Source organism: Lethenteron reissneri, chromosome 46 (genome assembly GCF_015708825.2).
Source record: "Lethenteron reissneri isolate LAM-NWPU_2019-01 chromosome 46, ASM1570882v1, whole genome shotgun sequence".
Classification (NCBI taxonomy): domain Eukaryota; kingdom Metazoa; phylum Chordata; class Hyperoartia; order Petromyzontiformes; family Petromyzontidae; genus Lethenteron; species Lethenteron reissneri.
Window position 1 is genome coordinate 9,016,018 of NC_083824.1, and position 17,062 is coordinate 9,033,079.

General features: G+C 44.8%; 1 protein-coding gene across 1 annotated transcript; it reads right to left on the reverse strand.

The window, feature by feature from the left end:
* Nucleotides 1–1,955: 1,955 nt before the first annotated feature.
* Nucleotides 1,956–10,689, reverse strand: PSMB4 (proteasome 20S subunit beta 4). Its single transcript, XM_061570789.1, has 8 exons — nt 10,515–10,689; nt 7,963–8,169; nt 6,275–6,358; nt 5,979–6,041; nt 5,112–5,193; nt 3,400–3,516; nt 2,740–2,828; nt 1,956–2,203 (listed from the first exon to the last, which is right to left on the reverse strand). Exons 1-8 carry the CDS (start codon nt 10,631–10,633, stop codon nt 2,191–2,193), a joined length of 774 nt encoding a protein of 257 aa, XP_061426773.1. The 5' UTR covers nt 10,634–10,689; the 3' UTR covers nt 1,956–2,190.
* Nucleotides 10,690–17,062: the final 6,373 nt, after the last annotated feature.

A 17,062-nucleotide genomic window follows, 5' to 3' on the forward strand; every position in this document is an offset into this window, starting at 1 on the left:
CCGAAAGAACCAAGATGAATCCCTGCAGTCACGAAAGCTTTAAATCGAAAAATTTACTAAATATAAGTATTTCCAATCGACATCACTAGCCATGGTCAACCCACTGCTGGATGGTCACTGTGAATAACTTTGGAGAAACCACGTCACACGTCTGCTTTCCAGATATTTGAGAAAATACTTAAAAGCGTGGCTAACATCTGGGTTGTGTTCTGTTCAAGGAGAAGTTGTAAATAAAATCTCTACTTGTAGATTTGAAGCTTTCGTGACTGCAATGATTCATACTCTAAGGTTTTTTTCGGTAAAGTCACGTAGGTAAAAAATAAAATTAATAAAAGTAAAATAAAAAATCACGACGTTTCGGAGGCAACACAAGCTTCCGTCTTCAGGTATATATACAAGGTCGGGTCTCTTGGAATTTCTTTACTTTATACAGCAATCGTGCTGTGACGGTTCCACCTGAAGACGGAAGCTTGTGTTGCCTCTGAAATGTCGTGATTTTTTATTTTACTTTTAATGTTTTTTTTTACCTACGTGACTTTACCGAAAAAACCTAAGAGTAAGAATCTCTAATCTTCCACCATTATCAGTTTCAACATGCACATCCAAAGCAATCGTCAGCCGTGATTTGTCCACTGCTATATGAATGTCTCCACGTCTCACGATTAGAATTCACGTCAAGACGACAGGATTGGTGTAGCCGCAACACTTGTGCCACACAGCAACAAGGGCCTGGGTTCAATTCCTGAATCCGGCACCTTTCTGCGTGGAGTTTGTATGTATAAATGTTCTCCCCCTGTTCTGCGTAGGTTTCTTCCAGTTTCCTCCAATGGCTAAAATAAAAACATACAACATAACTAGAAATGGAAAAACATCCCAATGCTGAAATGTTACCAGCAAATTAAACAATTGGCAACATCACCACCTATTGCAAAAACTTAGGAGGACCCCACTTGAAAAAGTTTAGATACTGAGGCATTCCTTGATAAACAATGTCACATTTATTCGACAACTTTTAAACCATGGATTGTAATACGATGTCATTCTGATCATGATTCATAAAAATATATTTTTTAAGCTTACTGTAGCTGTCATTATCCAAATGTTTTACAGATGTGGCCATTGTGGTTTCAGAAAAACTGCACGGTATGTTTTGTACCAACTAGTTTTAGAGCTTACGGGAAATATCCTGACAAGATGGTCATACAATTTTCCTGCCATAGCAACAAGTATCGTATTGGCTCTTATAAAATCACATGAAAGGTAGATTGGATATTCATGGAGATGTGGGTACAGGCTTAGTGCAGTGCTGTTGCAAATTACACGATGGTGAATGTATTTGGACGATGCTCCGTCTATGCTCCCCGCCTTCACTAACCTGCACCAACCAGCGTGGTGAGGTGTACCCAGCACAGCATGGGGCAGAGGGCCCTCATCCAGCAGTGGATTGACAAATGTGCTGTATAAGCACATGATGTATTGGGTGGTTGATTGGGTCACTGATGGGGTGACCTTGGGCGAGAGGCAAGAGAAGGTTAACGGACCCACACCGTACTGGCCTGTGCACATCCCTATGTCAATCCACTGCTGAATGAAATACTGTCCACATGTTTCTCACAGGGGCTGTTTGACCATAAACCACTTTGCTGTTCAGTGTGTGTTCAGGAAAGAGGGAGCTCAGAATCAGTTCAGACATCATGCTCCACTGTTAACCATAGCCAATAATTGAACTCCGTGTAGGATCTGTCTGACTGCACTAACTAGTGTGTTACCACCTCACCGGATTACACTGTTTACAATGGAGCTGCCTGCACATCCAGTGATCGTTACACAGCAAAACTACATCATTGTGACTGGGCAGTCATGGGCATTGTGAACTGGGGCTGTCGAACACTGCTCCCTAGTGGTAGCCTTGTATCACTGCATGCACCCACAAATGAATTCACAACAAGACTTCGTAATTGAATGGGTTTATTATTAACGCCGCGGTCAGGTACATTTTTTGTTTTCACGTTGCAAAAGTAGGGCCTCTCTAGGACCCGCGTAATGGACAACTTATACTCGCATACAACTTGTGAAAAAACAAACATCATCCTGGAAATAAAAACAAACTCCAATATCCAATCTGCATCGGGTATCTTTTCACCACCCCCACAAACTATAGCCAGGAACGCACGCATCCAACAGAGATCCTCATTCAAATCCCCTGCAACACAACACAAGAACACACAAACATGTTAGTTATATCTTGATATGAAGGTTTTTGTTGCCAATATTACGACCAGAAAGTCAGAATTACCTCCTGGTCTCTCACCTGAAAATGATTGATGCAGTATCAAGCAAAACATCACATCCAATTGCTACATTTGGTTGTGGAAATTGTTCCTCAACTTACCGGTGAGCTAAAACAAGAATAACATGGCTCATTCAATGCTTGTGCAAGTGACAATTTTATTTATTTGGTTGTCGGGCGCTGGAGGTATTCATGGGCATGAATATTGCGAACATGATTATGCGGCCTAACCCAAATTTTAATTACAATTCTAGTTAATTTTATTATTACGAAAGGAGGCTTTTACGGAACGCACATGATGCCCATTAAAAAGAACAAGCCTGTTAATAGCAAATGAGGTGGCAGGTTTATGTCATGTGTGAAAACCTCCGATTAGCAGTTGGTTACGTACCGTGCCAAAGTAGTTCAACATACATACTCTGTACATTCGCAGCTGTTCCAGCACTCACTTGATCATGTGGGCAATGTCCCAGTTGGTCTCCAGGGTGGCGGGGGGCAGCACCTTGGAGCCCTCCTTCGTCACCACCGCTACCTCATACTGCGACACGATAACAAAATAGATGCACATTAACAACGCAACACTAAAAAAATTAACCCGTAAAAACAAAGTTTTTCACTATAAATCCTTTATATGCGTGTTCAATGGGCCACAACCCAGCCCTCATTGGTCTTTGAAACGGGCGGCTAGAGTCCTCTCGTCCTCTGGCTTGAGATGGCTGCCACCTATGGGTCAGATGATTGTCTGCCACCATTAAGCAATTGGTAATTAAATATAATTTTATTTTCCTAAAAGGTGTAAAATACATTGTCACGCACAACGAGTCTGTGTGCAAAATGTCAGCTCGATTGGATCACGGGAAGTGGGTTAAAAAACGACCGAAAGATTTGCACGGTCGTAAGCAAGCAAGCAAGCAAACTTAATATAAAGGATTTAAAAACTAACTCATACCAATTGACTGTCCTTACTAAATGATTAAGTACTCCTTCAGGCAATTCCGCGCTGGAACACGTTCAGAGTAATCCATGAGCGGGAATGATAGGATGGCCTCGCAGGACGAGAGGTCTGCTGGGAGCCACGCAAGGCGACAAATCGTGAACATGGGACTCACCTTGTTGTAGGAACGAGCGTCTCGGTAATAGAGGATCTTGAGGCAGCGTTCCATGATCTCCATGGCCTCCTGCTGGGACATGTCTGGATTCTTCTCTTGCTCGTCCCTCAAGAGAGGCTGGACGAGAATACAGGGGCACACACATCATACAAATCGTTTATTCGGGTTGCTAACAAATATCAACCATACAAACTCTCATACCATTGCAAGCAGTCAAGCCTGCACCAACAGTCGGTGGGACGAACATCAACACGGACAATTAAGCCAATACCAACATCAATAGAACCAACACACACTCACAAACTACATGAAACTTGGATGAAAGAGTCACACTAACAGTCACAATACAATCTTACCACAAATCAACATCCATACAGTTGATCAAACCAACACAAAAAGACCACTCCCACCAACACAATCAAACTAACACTGACACCAAGACATGAGCGCACCAGCACTAACATACTTGATCAATCCAACATATCCATACATCCACAGGAACACGGGTAATAAAACCAACATCCACGCAACCCTTCAGTACTGACACAATAACACTAACACAATCAAACTACGAGGCCTGCCAACAAACACATCAATAAAGGCGACCAAACCGGTCAATACCAAGAAACCATCAACACTCACATCAACATATCATACGAAGACCAACACACCAATGCTAACAAACCACGTCATACCAACATTCAAACAAACCAATACCAGAACACGCAGTTCAATACTAATACGGGCAAAAAAAACACAGGCAGTCATGGTTAAAACTGTCTCAGAAGACTGAGAAACTGCCGTGAAAAATGTCAAGTGACATTTGAGGCAACGGTTCTTCCCCCAAAGCATTGATGAACGAGTTGAGGTTTTGTTACTTATGCACCAATGGCAATGCAGTTTGGCAAAAATGTTTTACAAGTATTGGAATTGCTTTTGCACTGGATGCAGACAGTCTTCTCAGTTCTTAAAAAAAAAGAGTTTAAAACTGCATATTTTGAGTTTGGAAAGCAAATCAATGGCACCTGGGGTCACCAGATGGATTCCATTTGTACCTCCTGCAAAAGCGTGGGATTGGGTAATGACCGGTGACGTTAGTGATTGATTGCACTTCACCGCAGTCTCAATTAGGCGACTGCTTAATTCCTCAATTAGGGAGACTCGCAGGCACTGATATAGAGCCGAGTAGACGTACGTAGACTCTCATCGACCCATGTCCTGTGTTGTGTGGCGATAACAACATTGACAAGCGTAGAGATCAGGTTTGAATAGCCAGTGACCCACTGACTCACACAAATACCCATATACTCAGACCCATACAACACAGCGTGACGAGTGATGGATCACACTTCACAAGTCGCAATTAGGAAACTCCTTAATTTCCCATTTATGGAGGGAGGTTGCCGCCCCTCCCATGTGTTGTTCTAACGGTTACGTGCAGGGCAATCACTCAAGATCAAGATGTTACCATGGCCAAATCCGCTGATGTCACCACACATTCTACCCTCTGTCAGATCTCGCAGATGCTGCACAGTAGACAAGCAACCACCAAGATCTGCCCTTGCAGTATTCCACAATCACCGGACATGGGGAGACCATTCAAATATCTGTCTCGCCAATTGGCCCTCACCCATCTTTCACACATGGCCTCCAAAGGGCAGTGTCCAAGTATGCCACACACACAAATAAGCCCCTGGTTCTTCAGATCATACCAAGGCCAGGTAAGCTCCGAATCCTGTCGCCACGACGGGAGACTCGTAAGCCACACCCAGCTTGTCCACGTAGCCAAGGAAACTGCACACAAGGGAACGACCACAGTGCATCGTTACACGTGTGAGCACGTACACACGTACAGACCTCTTATCAGTCCACGAGTGGAAGAGGGTCTCCTCAAGCTGTGGGTCGTGGGGTGGTTATATGAACGTGCCTCACCAAACTAATTCTTGTGGGTTGGTAAAGACAGGCAGTGTAAATGTAGGAGTGTAAAAGTACACGTCAACAATTAATTATGCAGCATTGCTCTCTGCTGCACACAAACATGACCCTGCAATCATAAGGACAAATTGTTGATGCAAGATTTGAAGCTTTCGTGACTGCAAGGATTCATATTCTTAGGTTTTTTCGGTAAAGTCACGTAGGTAAAAAATTTAAATTAATAAAAGTAAAATAAAAATAAAATAAAAATCACGACGTTTCGGAGGCAACACAAGCTTCCGTCTTCAAAGTGATACAGCTATCGTGCTGTGACGGTCCCACCTGAAGACGGAAGCTTGTGTTGTCTCCGAAACGTCGTGATTTTAATTTTCTATTTTCTATTTTATTTTACTTTTATTAATTTTATTTTTTTATCTAAGTGACTTTACCGAAAAAACCTAAGAATATGTTGATGCAAGGGCGGTCACCCATCCTAGCACTATCCAAGCTCAACCCTGCTTACTTTTCAAGATCTGACGAGATCAGGCACATTCCAGATGATTTTGTCGTTGGGGTGCCGCTACACAAGATCTGTTAAAACGCACCACCCCGACACTCGGGCCCCAATATAGCATTGACTGATGTGGTGCAAAAGCTCAGCTCACCTCTCCCCTTTGTGGAAGCCTCCAACCACGATCGTGTTCCACAGTGGATTGAATTTGCTCCTCCTGGTGAACAAACCGCCATGTGAGAAGGCATCCCAAACACAAACATACAGTCATAAGACAACAGGAGTAGCAGATCTCCTGCTGAATGGAGATTAAACGCAAATTTCGAACAAAAATCCTTGGAAGAGAGCGACCATAAACATGACCAAGCATACAGAAAAGATTCTGCATATGGCCTTTAACAGACTGTTGGGGCAAATGCTGTAACTCAAGATGTGGAGGTTGGGCTTTACCTGTTGTACATTACCCGGGTAAGCCAGGAGTGAATGGCCTTGGGGGTGTAGTAGTGTCCATCCTCCAACACCTGATCGTCAATCCTACAACAACAATGAAATGCTTAGAAGCAATAATATACAGAGAGAAAGGTGAAGAACAGCAAAGATGGACCGCTTTTGGAAGACTTAAATTAAAAAATGAGATGGAATATGACAATGTACCACGGAAGACTGTTTTAAATCAATGCATCGTACCTGCTAAGACACATGGAAACATGGACACCGATCAAAGCAAATTAAACAATATTTTTAAAGTGCACAAATAAGCATGGCAAGATGCATACCTGTCAACCTGTTGTTTACCCGTATTCTTATAGTTTTCAGGTCCATACGGTGTACAGCCTTTTCAATATGGACAAAAAAAATTGTCTATTTGTTTGTATTTCTCCCTTGTGATAGGACTTTGTAGGATGAACGTTGAGATTTATCAGGGCACGGGGTGACCAATAAGGTGTGAATTTGTCTGTAATAAGGTAGGCACTGATAAGGGGTTGACAAGTATGCAAGATGGATGTTTAGAATTACACTGGGCTCGAAAAAAGCAACACATGGTTATATTCTTGGTTCTTTCAGTCAAGTCAGGTAGATATAAAAAAATTAATAGAAAATAATATTGAAAATAATAAAAGCAAAAAAACACAAGAAAAAATAAAAATAGTAAAATCTAATTAAAATAAATAGAAAATAATAAAAGCAAAAAACCCACAACTTTTAAATTTGTAATTAAAATTTTATTCTTTTTAATTTGTTTTCTATCGAAGTGACTTTACCGAAAAATCCAAGAAAATTAATTCCTGCAGTCACCAAAGTTTTAAGTCAAAATTCAACAAATGGTTACAAAACAAACACAACAAGACAAAGTGATCGTTATGGAAAGTTGGTTTGGTCAGGACACATTTCTAGCAGGGATGATGGCCAATGGACAAGACTTAGTAATGCAATGCCAGTCAAAGCAGAGAAAGCATCCGACAGAATGACCACCACATAGAGAGTGATGAGATAAATTAATGTACAGGAAATAAGATTGTGGCAGACCATGTGAGATGACAATTGTGTGGGGAGGCCTTTATCCAGCCATGGATGGAGTGACTGATGCTGACCAACAGAACAGAAAATCTACATGCATTGATTGCTGAACAGTTTTATCCAATGACTTTGATAATGGTAATCAGTGATGCTTCGCGAAAGGATTTGGGCCAGAGGCCAGTGTAATAGATATCGGAGGTAGCTGTGGTTTCTGCTCCCATGGACTGTTCTCCAACTCAAAGGGGCGCACCGCTGAGACTCAATTTGTCGAACAGCATGATCCCAAAAGCATAATCCGGGTAAAATTTGGGAAATTATCAAAATTTACCCTGATTTGGTCAATACTATAGTTTGTTGTTGTAACTTACTAACCTGCCCCGACTGGACATCCAGTACAAATTAATATGATCTGTGAAAGAGCTTGCTAGCTCATCGGATTCCTACATGATAAACAAAGATTCTGATTCTAAATACAGACCCAGTGTTGGGTCAACAAAGCCCGGTTCCCAGTGGCCCAATAGATCACTGGAAGATGACCAATAAACAAATACACTCCGCTGTGTGACCTCATCACAGCGGGCCCCCACCATTACGACCCTTGCAGGCCACTTCCCACTTACACCATCTGCTCCAGGACATCCTTGAGGTACTGGAAGTCGGCGTAGTCGCCCGATGCCCCCAGCAAGGTCTTGTCGTTGACCGCCATGAGGCGGGAGATGTTGCGGAAGCGGGCCAGCGAGCCGTACGAGCCCAGCATGTCAGCCGCCACCAGCACCCCGCCATTGAACTTGATGCCCAGTACGGATGCCCCGGCCACCATGGGGTTCCTGTAAAATAAGGAGGCGGCACGTGGAGAATATGTCAGATTCAACTTCATTAGCACTTCTCTTGTCGATACACGAGGAAGTTCCACAAAGAGGAAGGGAATTTAGACAAATAAAGTCATAATCATCATCGGCCATGGTCAATCCACTTTTGGATAAATGCCTCCCCAAGCCACCACCACCTCTCACAATTTTGCGATGCAACAATGCACTCGCACATGAAATGTCTTCTTTAAATTTCTCCATCTTAGGGGCCATCCATTTAGTACGCAAGCATGGAGGGGGAGTTAACCCAAATGTGTACGCTTGCGTACACATAGGGAACAGGGGATGAAGCCTCAATATAAATGTCTACATTGGCCTTCAAATGAGTTAGATAGTCCGGTGGTGGACTATCTGTTTGCTTAAACACGTTAATATTATTAATCCTTGATTGTTTCTGCGTGGATTAAATATCGGCCGTTCAATAGGATTCGTGGGGGGGGGGGGGGGGGGTGCATCAAGCGTACGTACGCAGGTGGGGGTGTAAAAAGTACGCGTGCGTTCAGGGAGGGAGTAAGGCGTCAAGTTTTGACAGATCTTTGCGTACGTTACTAAATGTATGGCCCCTTATCGGCGTTCCAAGAGGATGTCTACCAAATCAAGTGCGCAGTAACCAGCCTGAGACGATGCATACACTATCTTATTTATTTAGAACTGTCTTCTTGGTTCTTTCCGACAGACCTGTTCTTCACCTGAGGACGGTTGCTTGCGTTGTGGCCGAAACGTCGTGAGAATTATTTAATGTTTTATTTTTATTATTTTATTATTTCCCTTCTACGTGACTTTACCGAAAGAACCAAGATGAATCCCTGCAGTCACGAAAGCTTTAAATCGATATTTAGAACTGCTTTGTGTTTAGTTTATTGTCCTTCCCCGTACCTCCGATTAACACAGTTGGCGACGTACGGTGCGCAAGAAGCGTGCATAAGGGGACACCTGAGTTTACCATTTAGGGCAGTGAGTTAAGGGAAATCCCTCAAGGCGTTTAATTCCACCTTAAGTAATTCCGCTCGGATGCGTCGCTGTAAGGGATAATGCCTTGCGATCGCTCGAGATTAACGGCAGAGTGACAAAGGAGTGAAACGCGCTCGAGGACTAAATTTTGACTTAAAACTTTCGTGACTGCGGGAATTCATATTCTTGGTTCTTTCGGTAAAGTCACGTAGATGTAAAATAAAAATGACAGATAATACAATTTAATAAAATAAAAAAAATAGAAAATAAAAGCAAAAAACCCACGACGTTTAAATTTTTAATTTTATTCTTTTCATCTGTTATTTTTATTTTATATCTCCGTGACTTTACTGAAAGAACCAAGAAAACGTTCGCGAGGACATCAACCGCGGGGCCGGGGGCGATGGCATCGTCTCGCGAAGGCGCTCGACCACTAGTCTGCAACCTGCGGCTGCCCCCTTGTGGCTCCTTTAGCTTCCCTCCCCGCCCCCCTTACGGGCAGACGTTTTAATTTTGCTACAACAAAAACCCACGTTCTAAAGCGGTGATCGACAACCCCGCCACTCGGGAGCTCTTTAAGGACCGCTTCGTGACGCCTATTTAACGAGGACCACCACCGACTCTCGTATTCATCACACGGTGCAGCATTGCGGCTCTTGAAATCCTGAGGTTTTTTTTTACAGAATTCGAAAAAAACGGCCCCTCTTGTAAATGTTGCTTTCAGACCCCCGAACGTAGACGGATTATTATGATTGCATAGCAGATGGCGACTTCGGAAGGCCTTCCTCTAGCAATGGACAATAAATATTACATGCAACGATTGTTAATTTAAATGCAGAGGTGTTTAATGTAGCAATATATATCTTAAATTTTGATTTAAAGCTTTCGTGACTGCAGGGATTCATATTCTTGGTTCTTTCGGTAAAGCCACGTAGAAGGGAAATAATAAAATATAAACAATATTCATATTTTATTATTTCCCGTCTACGTGACTTCACCGAAAGAACAAAGAATATAATATACATCTCCTTATATACCACGCGAAAGTGGCCCACACGAGTTTGATTCCGGGCCAAGGCTAACTTCAGTAGCGAGTAACAAACTCGCACCGGCCCAGTGTGGTGAAGTATATCCTGCCAAACATCCCCTACGACAGACAGCACGGACAAGGCGTCATCCAGCAGTGGATAGATCGAGACCGACGCAGTTTATGGGAACCTCTTGACAAGAGGCCTCATCGGGCCTGCATGACAAAGCTAGTCGAGGACGCGGTCCATTGATCTCTCGCTGTCTCTCCAGGTGTTCTCCCACCGTCACCACCCCCCTCATCTGCCCCGTCTCCTCTCACTTACAGCGTGTGCCTCGCGGGCCCGAGGGCCGCGGCCGCGGCCGCGCCGGCCCCGGGGAGCGAGTAGAAGGCGCCGGGAAGCGCGGAAAGGCCTCCGGAGGCCGAACTCCACATCTGCGCCATGTCTGCTTTCTCTGAGCCGGTCGCACGTGACGTCACCCACACTCCTTATATGGAGATAGAGGGGCGTGCCGACAATGACGTCACGCTTCCACTCCTTATATGGAGATAGAGGGGCGGGGTCACTATGACGTCACGCCCCCACTCCTTATATGGAGATAGAGGGGCGTGTTGACTATGACGCCCCTCCCCCCACTCCTTATATGGAGATAGAGGGCGTGTCGACTATGACGTCACCCCCACTCCTTATATGGAGATAGAGGGGCGTGTTGACTTTGGCGACCCCCCCCCACTCCTTATATGGAGATAGAGGGGCGTGTTGATTACAACGCCCCCCCCCACTCCTTATATGGAGATAAAGGGGCGGGTTGACTATGACGTCACGCTTCCACTCTTTATATGGAGATAGAGGGGCGTGTTGACTATGACGTCACCCCACTCCTTATATGGAGATAGAGGGGCGGTTTGACTATGACGTCACCTCCCACTCCTTATATGGAGATAGAGGGGCGGTTTGACTATGACGTCACCCCCCACTCCTTATATGGAGATAGAGGGGCGGGTTGACTATGACGCCCCTCCCCCCACTCCTTATATGGAGATAGAGGGGCGTGTCGACTATGACGTCACCCCCACTCCTTATATGGAGATAGAGGGGCGTGTTGATTACAACGCCCCCCCCACTCCTTATATGGAGATAAAGAGGCGGGTTGATTATGACGTCACGCTTCCACTCCTTATATGGATATAGAGGGGCGTGTTGACTATGACGTCACCTCCCACTCCTTATATGGAGATAGAGGGGCGGTTTGACTATGACGTCACCCCCCACTCCTTATATGGAGATAGAGGGGCGGTTTGACTATGACGTCACCCCCCACTCTTTATATGGAGATAGAGGGGCGTGTTGACTATGACGTCACCCCCCACTCCTTATATGGAGATAGAGGGGCGGTTTGACTATGACGTCACCCCCCACTCCTTATATGGAGATAGAGGGGCGGTTTGACTATGACGTCACCCCCCACTCTTTATATGGAGATAGAGGGGCGTGTTGATTATGACGTCACCCCCCACTCCTTATATGGAGATAGAGGGGCGGTTTGACTATGACGTCACCCCCCACTCCTTATATGGAGATAGAGGGGCGGTTTGACTATGACGTCACCCCCCACTCTTTATATGGAGATAGAGGGGCGGGTTGCCTATGACGTCACCCTCCACTCCTTATATGGAGATAGAGGGGCGGTTTGCCTATGACGTCACCCCCACTCCTTATATGGAGATAGAGGGGCGGGTTGCCTATGACGTCATCCCACTCCTTATATGGAGATAGAGGGGCGGTTTGCCTATGACGTCACCCCCCACTCATTATATGGAGATAGAGGGGCGGTTTGACTATGACGTCACCCCCCACTCATTATATGGAGATAGAGGGGCGTGTTGACTATGACGTCACCCCCACTCCTTATATGGAGATAGAGGGGCGGTTTGACTATGACGTCACCCCCCACTCCTTATATGGAGATAGAGGGGCGTGTTGACTATGACGTCACCCCCCACTCCTTATATGGAGATAGAGGGGCGTGTTGACTATGACGTCACCCCCACTCCTTATATGGAGATAGAGGGGCGTGTTGACTATGACGTCACCCCCCACTCCTTATATGGAGATAGAGGGGCGTGTTGACTATGACGTCACCCCCACTCCTTATATGGAGATAGAGGGGCGGGTTGCCTATGACGTCACCCTCCACTCCTTATATGGAGATAGAGGGGCGGTTTGCCTATGACGTCACCCCCACTCCTTATATGGAGATAGAGGGGCGGGTTGCCTATGACGTCATCCCACTCCTTATATGGAGATAGAGGGGCGGTTTGCCTATGACGTCACCCCCCACTCATTATATGGAGATAGAGGGGCGGTTTGACTATGACGTCACCCCCCACTCATTATATGGAGATAGAGGGGCGTGTTGACTATGACGTCACCCCCACTCCTTATATGGAGATAGAGGGGCGGTTTGACTATGACGTCACCCCCCACTCCTTATATGGAGATAGAGGGGCGTGTTGACTATGACGTCACCCCCCACTCCTTATATGGAGATAGAGGGGCGTGTTGACTATGACGTCACCCCCACTCCTTATATGGAGATAGAGGGGCGTGTTGACTATGACGTCACCCCCCCACTCCTTATATGGAGATAGAGGGGCGTGTTGACTATGACGTCACCCCCACTCCTTATATGGAGATAGAGGGGCGTGTTGACTATGACGTCACCCCCCCCACTCCTTATATGGAGATAGAGGGGCGTGTTGACTATGACGTCACCCCCACTCCTTATATGGAGATAGAGGGTTGACTTTGACGAGCCCTTTCACAACGTTGTGCACGATGGGCGCCCGTGTTTGTATATGTGTGCGTTGAACTTCTTTCGCACCGTACTTGGCCAACCGTGCTAATCGGAGGGGCGGTGGAAGGACAAGAAACTAAACACAAAAATCAGTTTAAAGCACCTTCCAGACTCAACCCCGCTGATCTTCCGAGATCCGATGAGATCCAGACAATTCTGGATGAATCGATCATGAGCACATTTGCACAACACTATACGTGAAAGTTTATTTCGCGAGGCGTCAAGCGGTGGATTGATGATGAACGAGGACGCTGTCGGTCTTCTGGAACCAGGAGCATAACGAGCGTGGGGGCAAGGGGGTGCCTTGCCCTCTCCCTGGTGGCCAAAGTTACGAGTTGGGGCCCCCTTGACAACCACCATGGGATGTATTTTCAAAAAATTAACCCGTAAAAACAAAGTTTTTCACTATAAATCCTTTATATGCGTGTTCAATGGGCCACAACCCCAGCCCACATTGGTTTGAAACGGGCGGCTAGAGTCCTCTCGTCCTCTGGCATTGAGATGGCTGCCACCTATGGGTCAGATGATTGTCTGCCAGCATTAAGCAATTGGTAATTAAATATTTTTTTAAAAATTTCCTAAACAGTGTAAAATTTTGGAAAAAAAATTGACGAAAATAAATTGTCACGCACAACGAGTCTGTGTGCAAAATATCAGCTCGATTGGATCGCGGGAAGTGGGTTAAAAAACGACCGAAAGATTTGCACGGTCGTAAGCAAGCAAGCACGCAAGCAAGCAAGCAAGCGAACTTAATATAAAGGATTTAACAACAGTGTAAAATAACAAACACGTGTTTAATGGTGTGATTAGGCGAGAGGGGCCGAGATGTATAGCCTAGGAAGCGACCGTGCGAGACAAATCAAATATTGACCCATCTCCTTGGTTCTTTCGGTAAAGTCACGTAGAAGGGAAATAATAAAATAATAAAAATTTAACATAATAAAATAATTCTCACGACGTTTCGGCCACAACGCAAGCAGCCGTCCTCAGGTGAAGACCAGGTCTGTCGGGGAGACAGCGTCTGAATGACGGCTGCTTGCGTTGTGGCCGAAACGTCGTGAGAATTATTTTATTATGTTTTATTATTATTATTTTATTTTTTCCCTTCTACGTGACTTTACCGAAAGAACCAATAAGATGAATCCCTGCAGTCACGAAAGCTTTAAATCGAAAAATATTAACCCTTTGACGCACCCCCTGAGCTGATAATGTCGTTACGAGGCCACTGGCTGGAAAGCTTCACCGAGATTCAAGACTCATTTTCAGGAAGGCCCTCTTTTGTTTGGAATGGTTGGCCAATTCCATTGTTAATGGGGGGGGGGGGGGGTGAGTTGGGCATTGTGATGGAGGAAACCCAACACCCATCCCAGTCGATACCACTCTCTGTACAAACGGAATAATAATCCATTGCTAATCCCTCCATCTCCTGGCCACGTAGAGGTCTGTAACTCTAGTTGACATGGTGGATCTTTTAAAAACCCTTTAATTGCCACCCAGCCCATCATCTAGTGAGGTTCGATACAATAAGTACCACTTTGCGGCAAATCAGTGCTTGTTTATCCCGTGGATAGATGGATAGATGATTCTCTAGGGGGATGTGTAATTTCCACCACCGGCTTAAGTCGAAAGAGATGTCTCGTGTGGGGCTGGTGCCTTTCCCTTCGACGTTGTGCATCCCAGCAGCAGCCACCAATGCGGCCCCCAACACGATTAACGGATCTTTGAGCCGTGCACCCGTGCAGTGAGGAGCTATGAGATTATTCCGTCCTTTTGACCGAGACGTCGTGTCTATCAGTTTATTTAGTTAGTATTTATATACGACAATTTGTATAGCGCCGTAGCATGGCACGCCGTCGATTACAAGGGCTCTGACATAATCGTCATCAATCATAATATCCCGTCATCATGATCACCATCACTACTGTCATCATCCATCATCTGCAATGAATAAACATTTCTAGAAAGAAATCGCTGTCATCCTGATCACATCATAATCATTAGCATCATGATTGCTATCTGCATCATATCGTAAAGCAACAGCATGAATAGCATAATCATCATTGTCATCTTCTTGGTTCTTTCGGTAAAGTCACGTAGAAGGAAAATAATAAAATAATAATAAAATAAAAATTCTCACGACGTTTCGGCCACAATGCAAGCAGCCGTCCTCAGGTGAAGAACAGGGCTGTCAGAAAGACAGTCCTGTCATTCGGATGCTGTCTTTCCGACAGCCCTGCTCTTCACCTGAGGACGGCTGCTTGCGTTGTGACCGAAACGTCGTGATAATTTTTATTTTATTATGTTTTATTATTATTTTATTATTTCCATTCTACGTGACTTTACCGAAAGAACCAAGAAGATGAATCCCTGCAGTCACGAAAGCTTTAAATCGAAATCATTGTCATCATCATGACCGCCATTATAATCATGATGTTTTGTCAACATTTTAAGCTTGATTATCATCATCATGATCATCGTTCTCATTATCACATCTTCATGATCAGAATCATTATCAATAGAACTATCACCACCATCATCATGATCACTCACCATCATCACCAACATCACTATCACCACCATCACCATGATCATCAACACTGTTCCTCCGTGGACGCTAGAACGAGCATCAGCTGATGCAGCCTGGAGCACGTGGCGGTGTGTTGATGATTGCCGTAATGTTCATCATCAACATCGTCCTTAGTTGGATCACATTGCGTCCTAGTTACGCATCCTTTGGCACATTATTCACTCAATTGCATCATTGTAATTTTAAATTAGTATTATTACAACGTAGCATTCCGATGATGTCGCTGAGACATAATAAGCGTTTGCCGAGCTTGATAAAACTCTAACCTCAACCAAATGCCTCCACCGCCACCCAGCCGCACATTCGACAGAGATGATTACACGCACGGGATTCGCCAACCTCCAGTTCTCCGACCCAGACCACTGCGCTCTGCATCGAGTTGATTTTGATTACGATTCCGTTCTAGCTCAGTTACCCGGCTATTTTGACAAGGGAGATCCGTGGCGCGTGAGCACATCAGCAATAACAACAGGCACAAAAAATCACATTGATATTGCAGAGAACGGGTACAGTAGTAGAGGGGGTGGGGGGTCCTCAAGGAATATTTCACGACAAACAAACGTGGTAATTGACGGTCGTAAACGAAGGTTATTACCAAACAAAAAGTGCTGCTGTGTAGTTTTTCTCTGCTACTTCCGAAACGTTGTCCAGTTGTATTTATTCCTCGGCATCTTACTCATTTAAGTAGTCGAAGGCGATTACCACTCGGGACGGGTCTCGTAGCGATACATTTGTAAATAACAGTAAAGTAGTCGTTTTAAAACTAATTAAGTATTTTATTAAACTACTTGTTAGATAGCGAAGCGATAGACGGGTCTGGCTACTGAGAGGTAGTGGTTGTTTTTCCTCCCGAAGTTATTTAACGAAGACTTGATTTGTTTAACAAAGACTAATTGACTGATATTTATTGTTACGGGACCATCATGAATAACACATCCCTTGAAGCTACTTAATTAGCGAGATGCCGAGGAAGATAGAAACATTTTAGATCAAATGCGAGTGAATTCACGACGCGCTACACGCGCCTGATGATTGATAAGCGCGTGCCACGCGGACGAAGAGTGCTTCTTGAAATGAATCGGATTCCACGCGGGGCACGGTTGACAAACATGAGGCGTGCGAAGCGTGTTACAATCTAAACACATGCACAAATAACCACAAATTTGGAACCTTCGTAAAATCCCACTATGGCCTGAAAAGGATATGTAAATAACGAGCGACGTTTCGGTAAATGGCCCTTCGTCATAGCAACTAGAATAGTAGAGGGGCCACAGAGCTTAAACGGATAATAAGAAATAAAAACTGCATTGAACTTCGTGGCATCTGATGAGAATAAAATGTTTAAATGTTTCCTGTTGCAGAGTTGTTAAATTGGCAATCTAAGAGGGTTATTTAGTATTTTCTGGAGCGGTGGCGCGGTGGTTATTG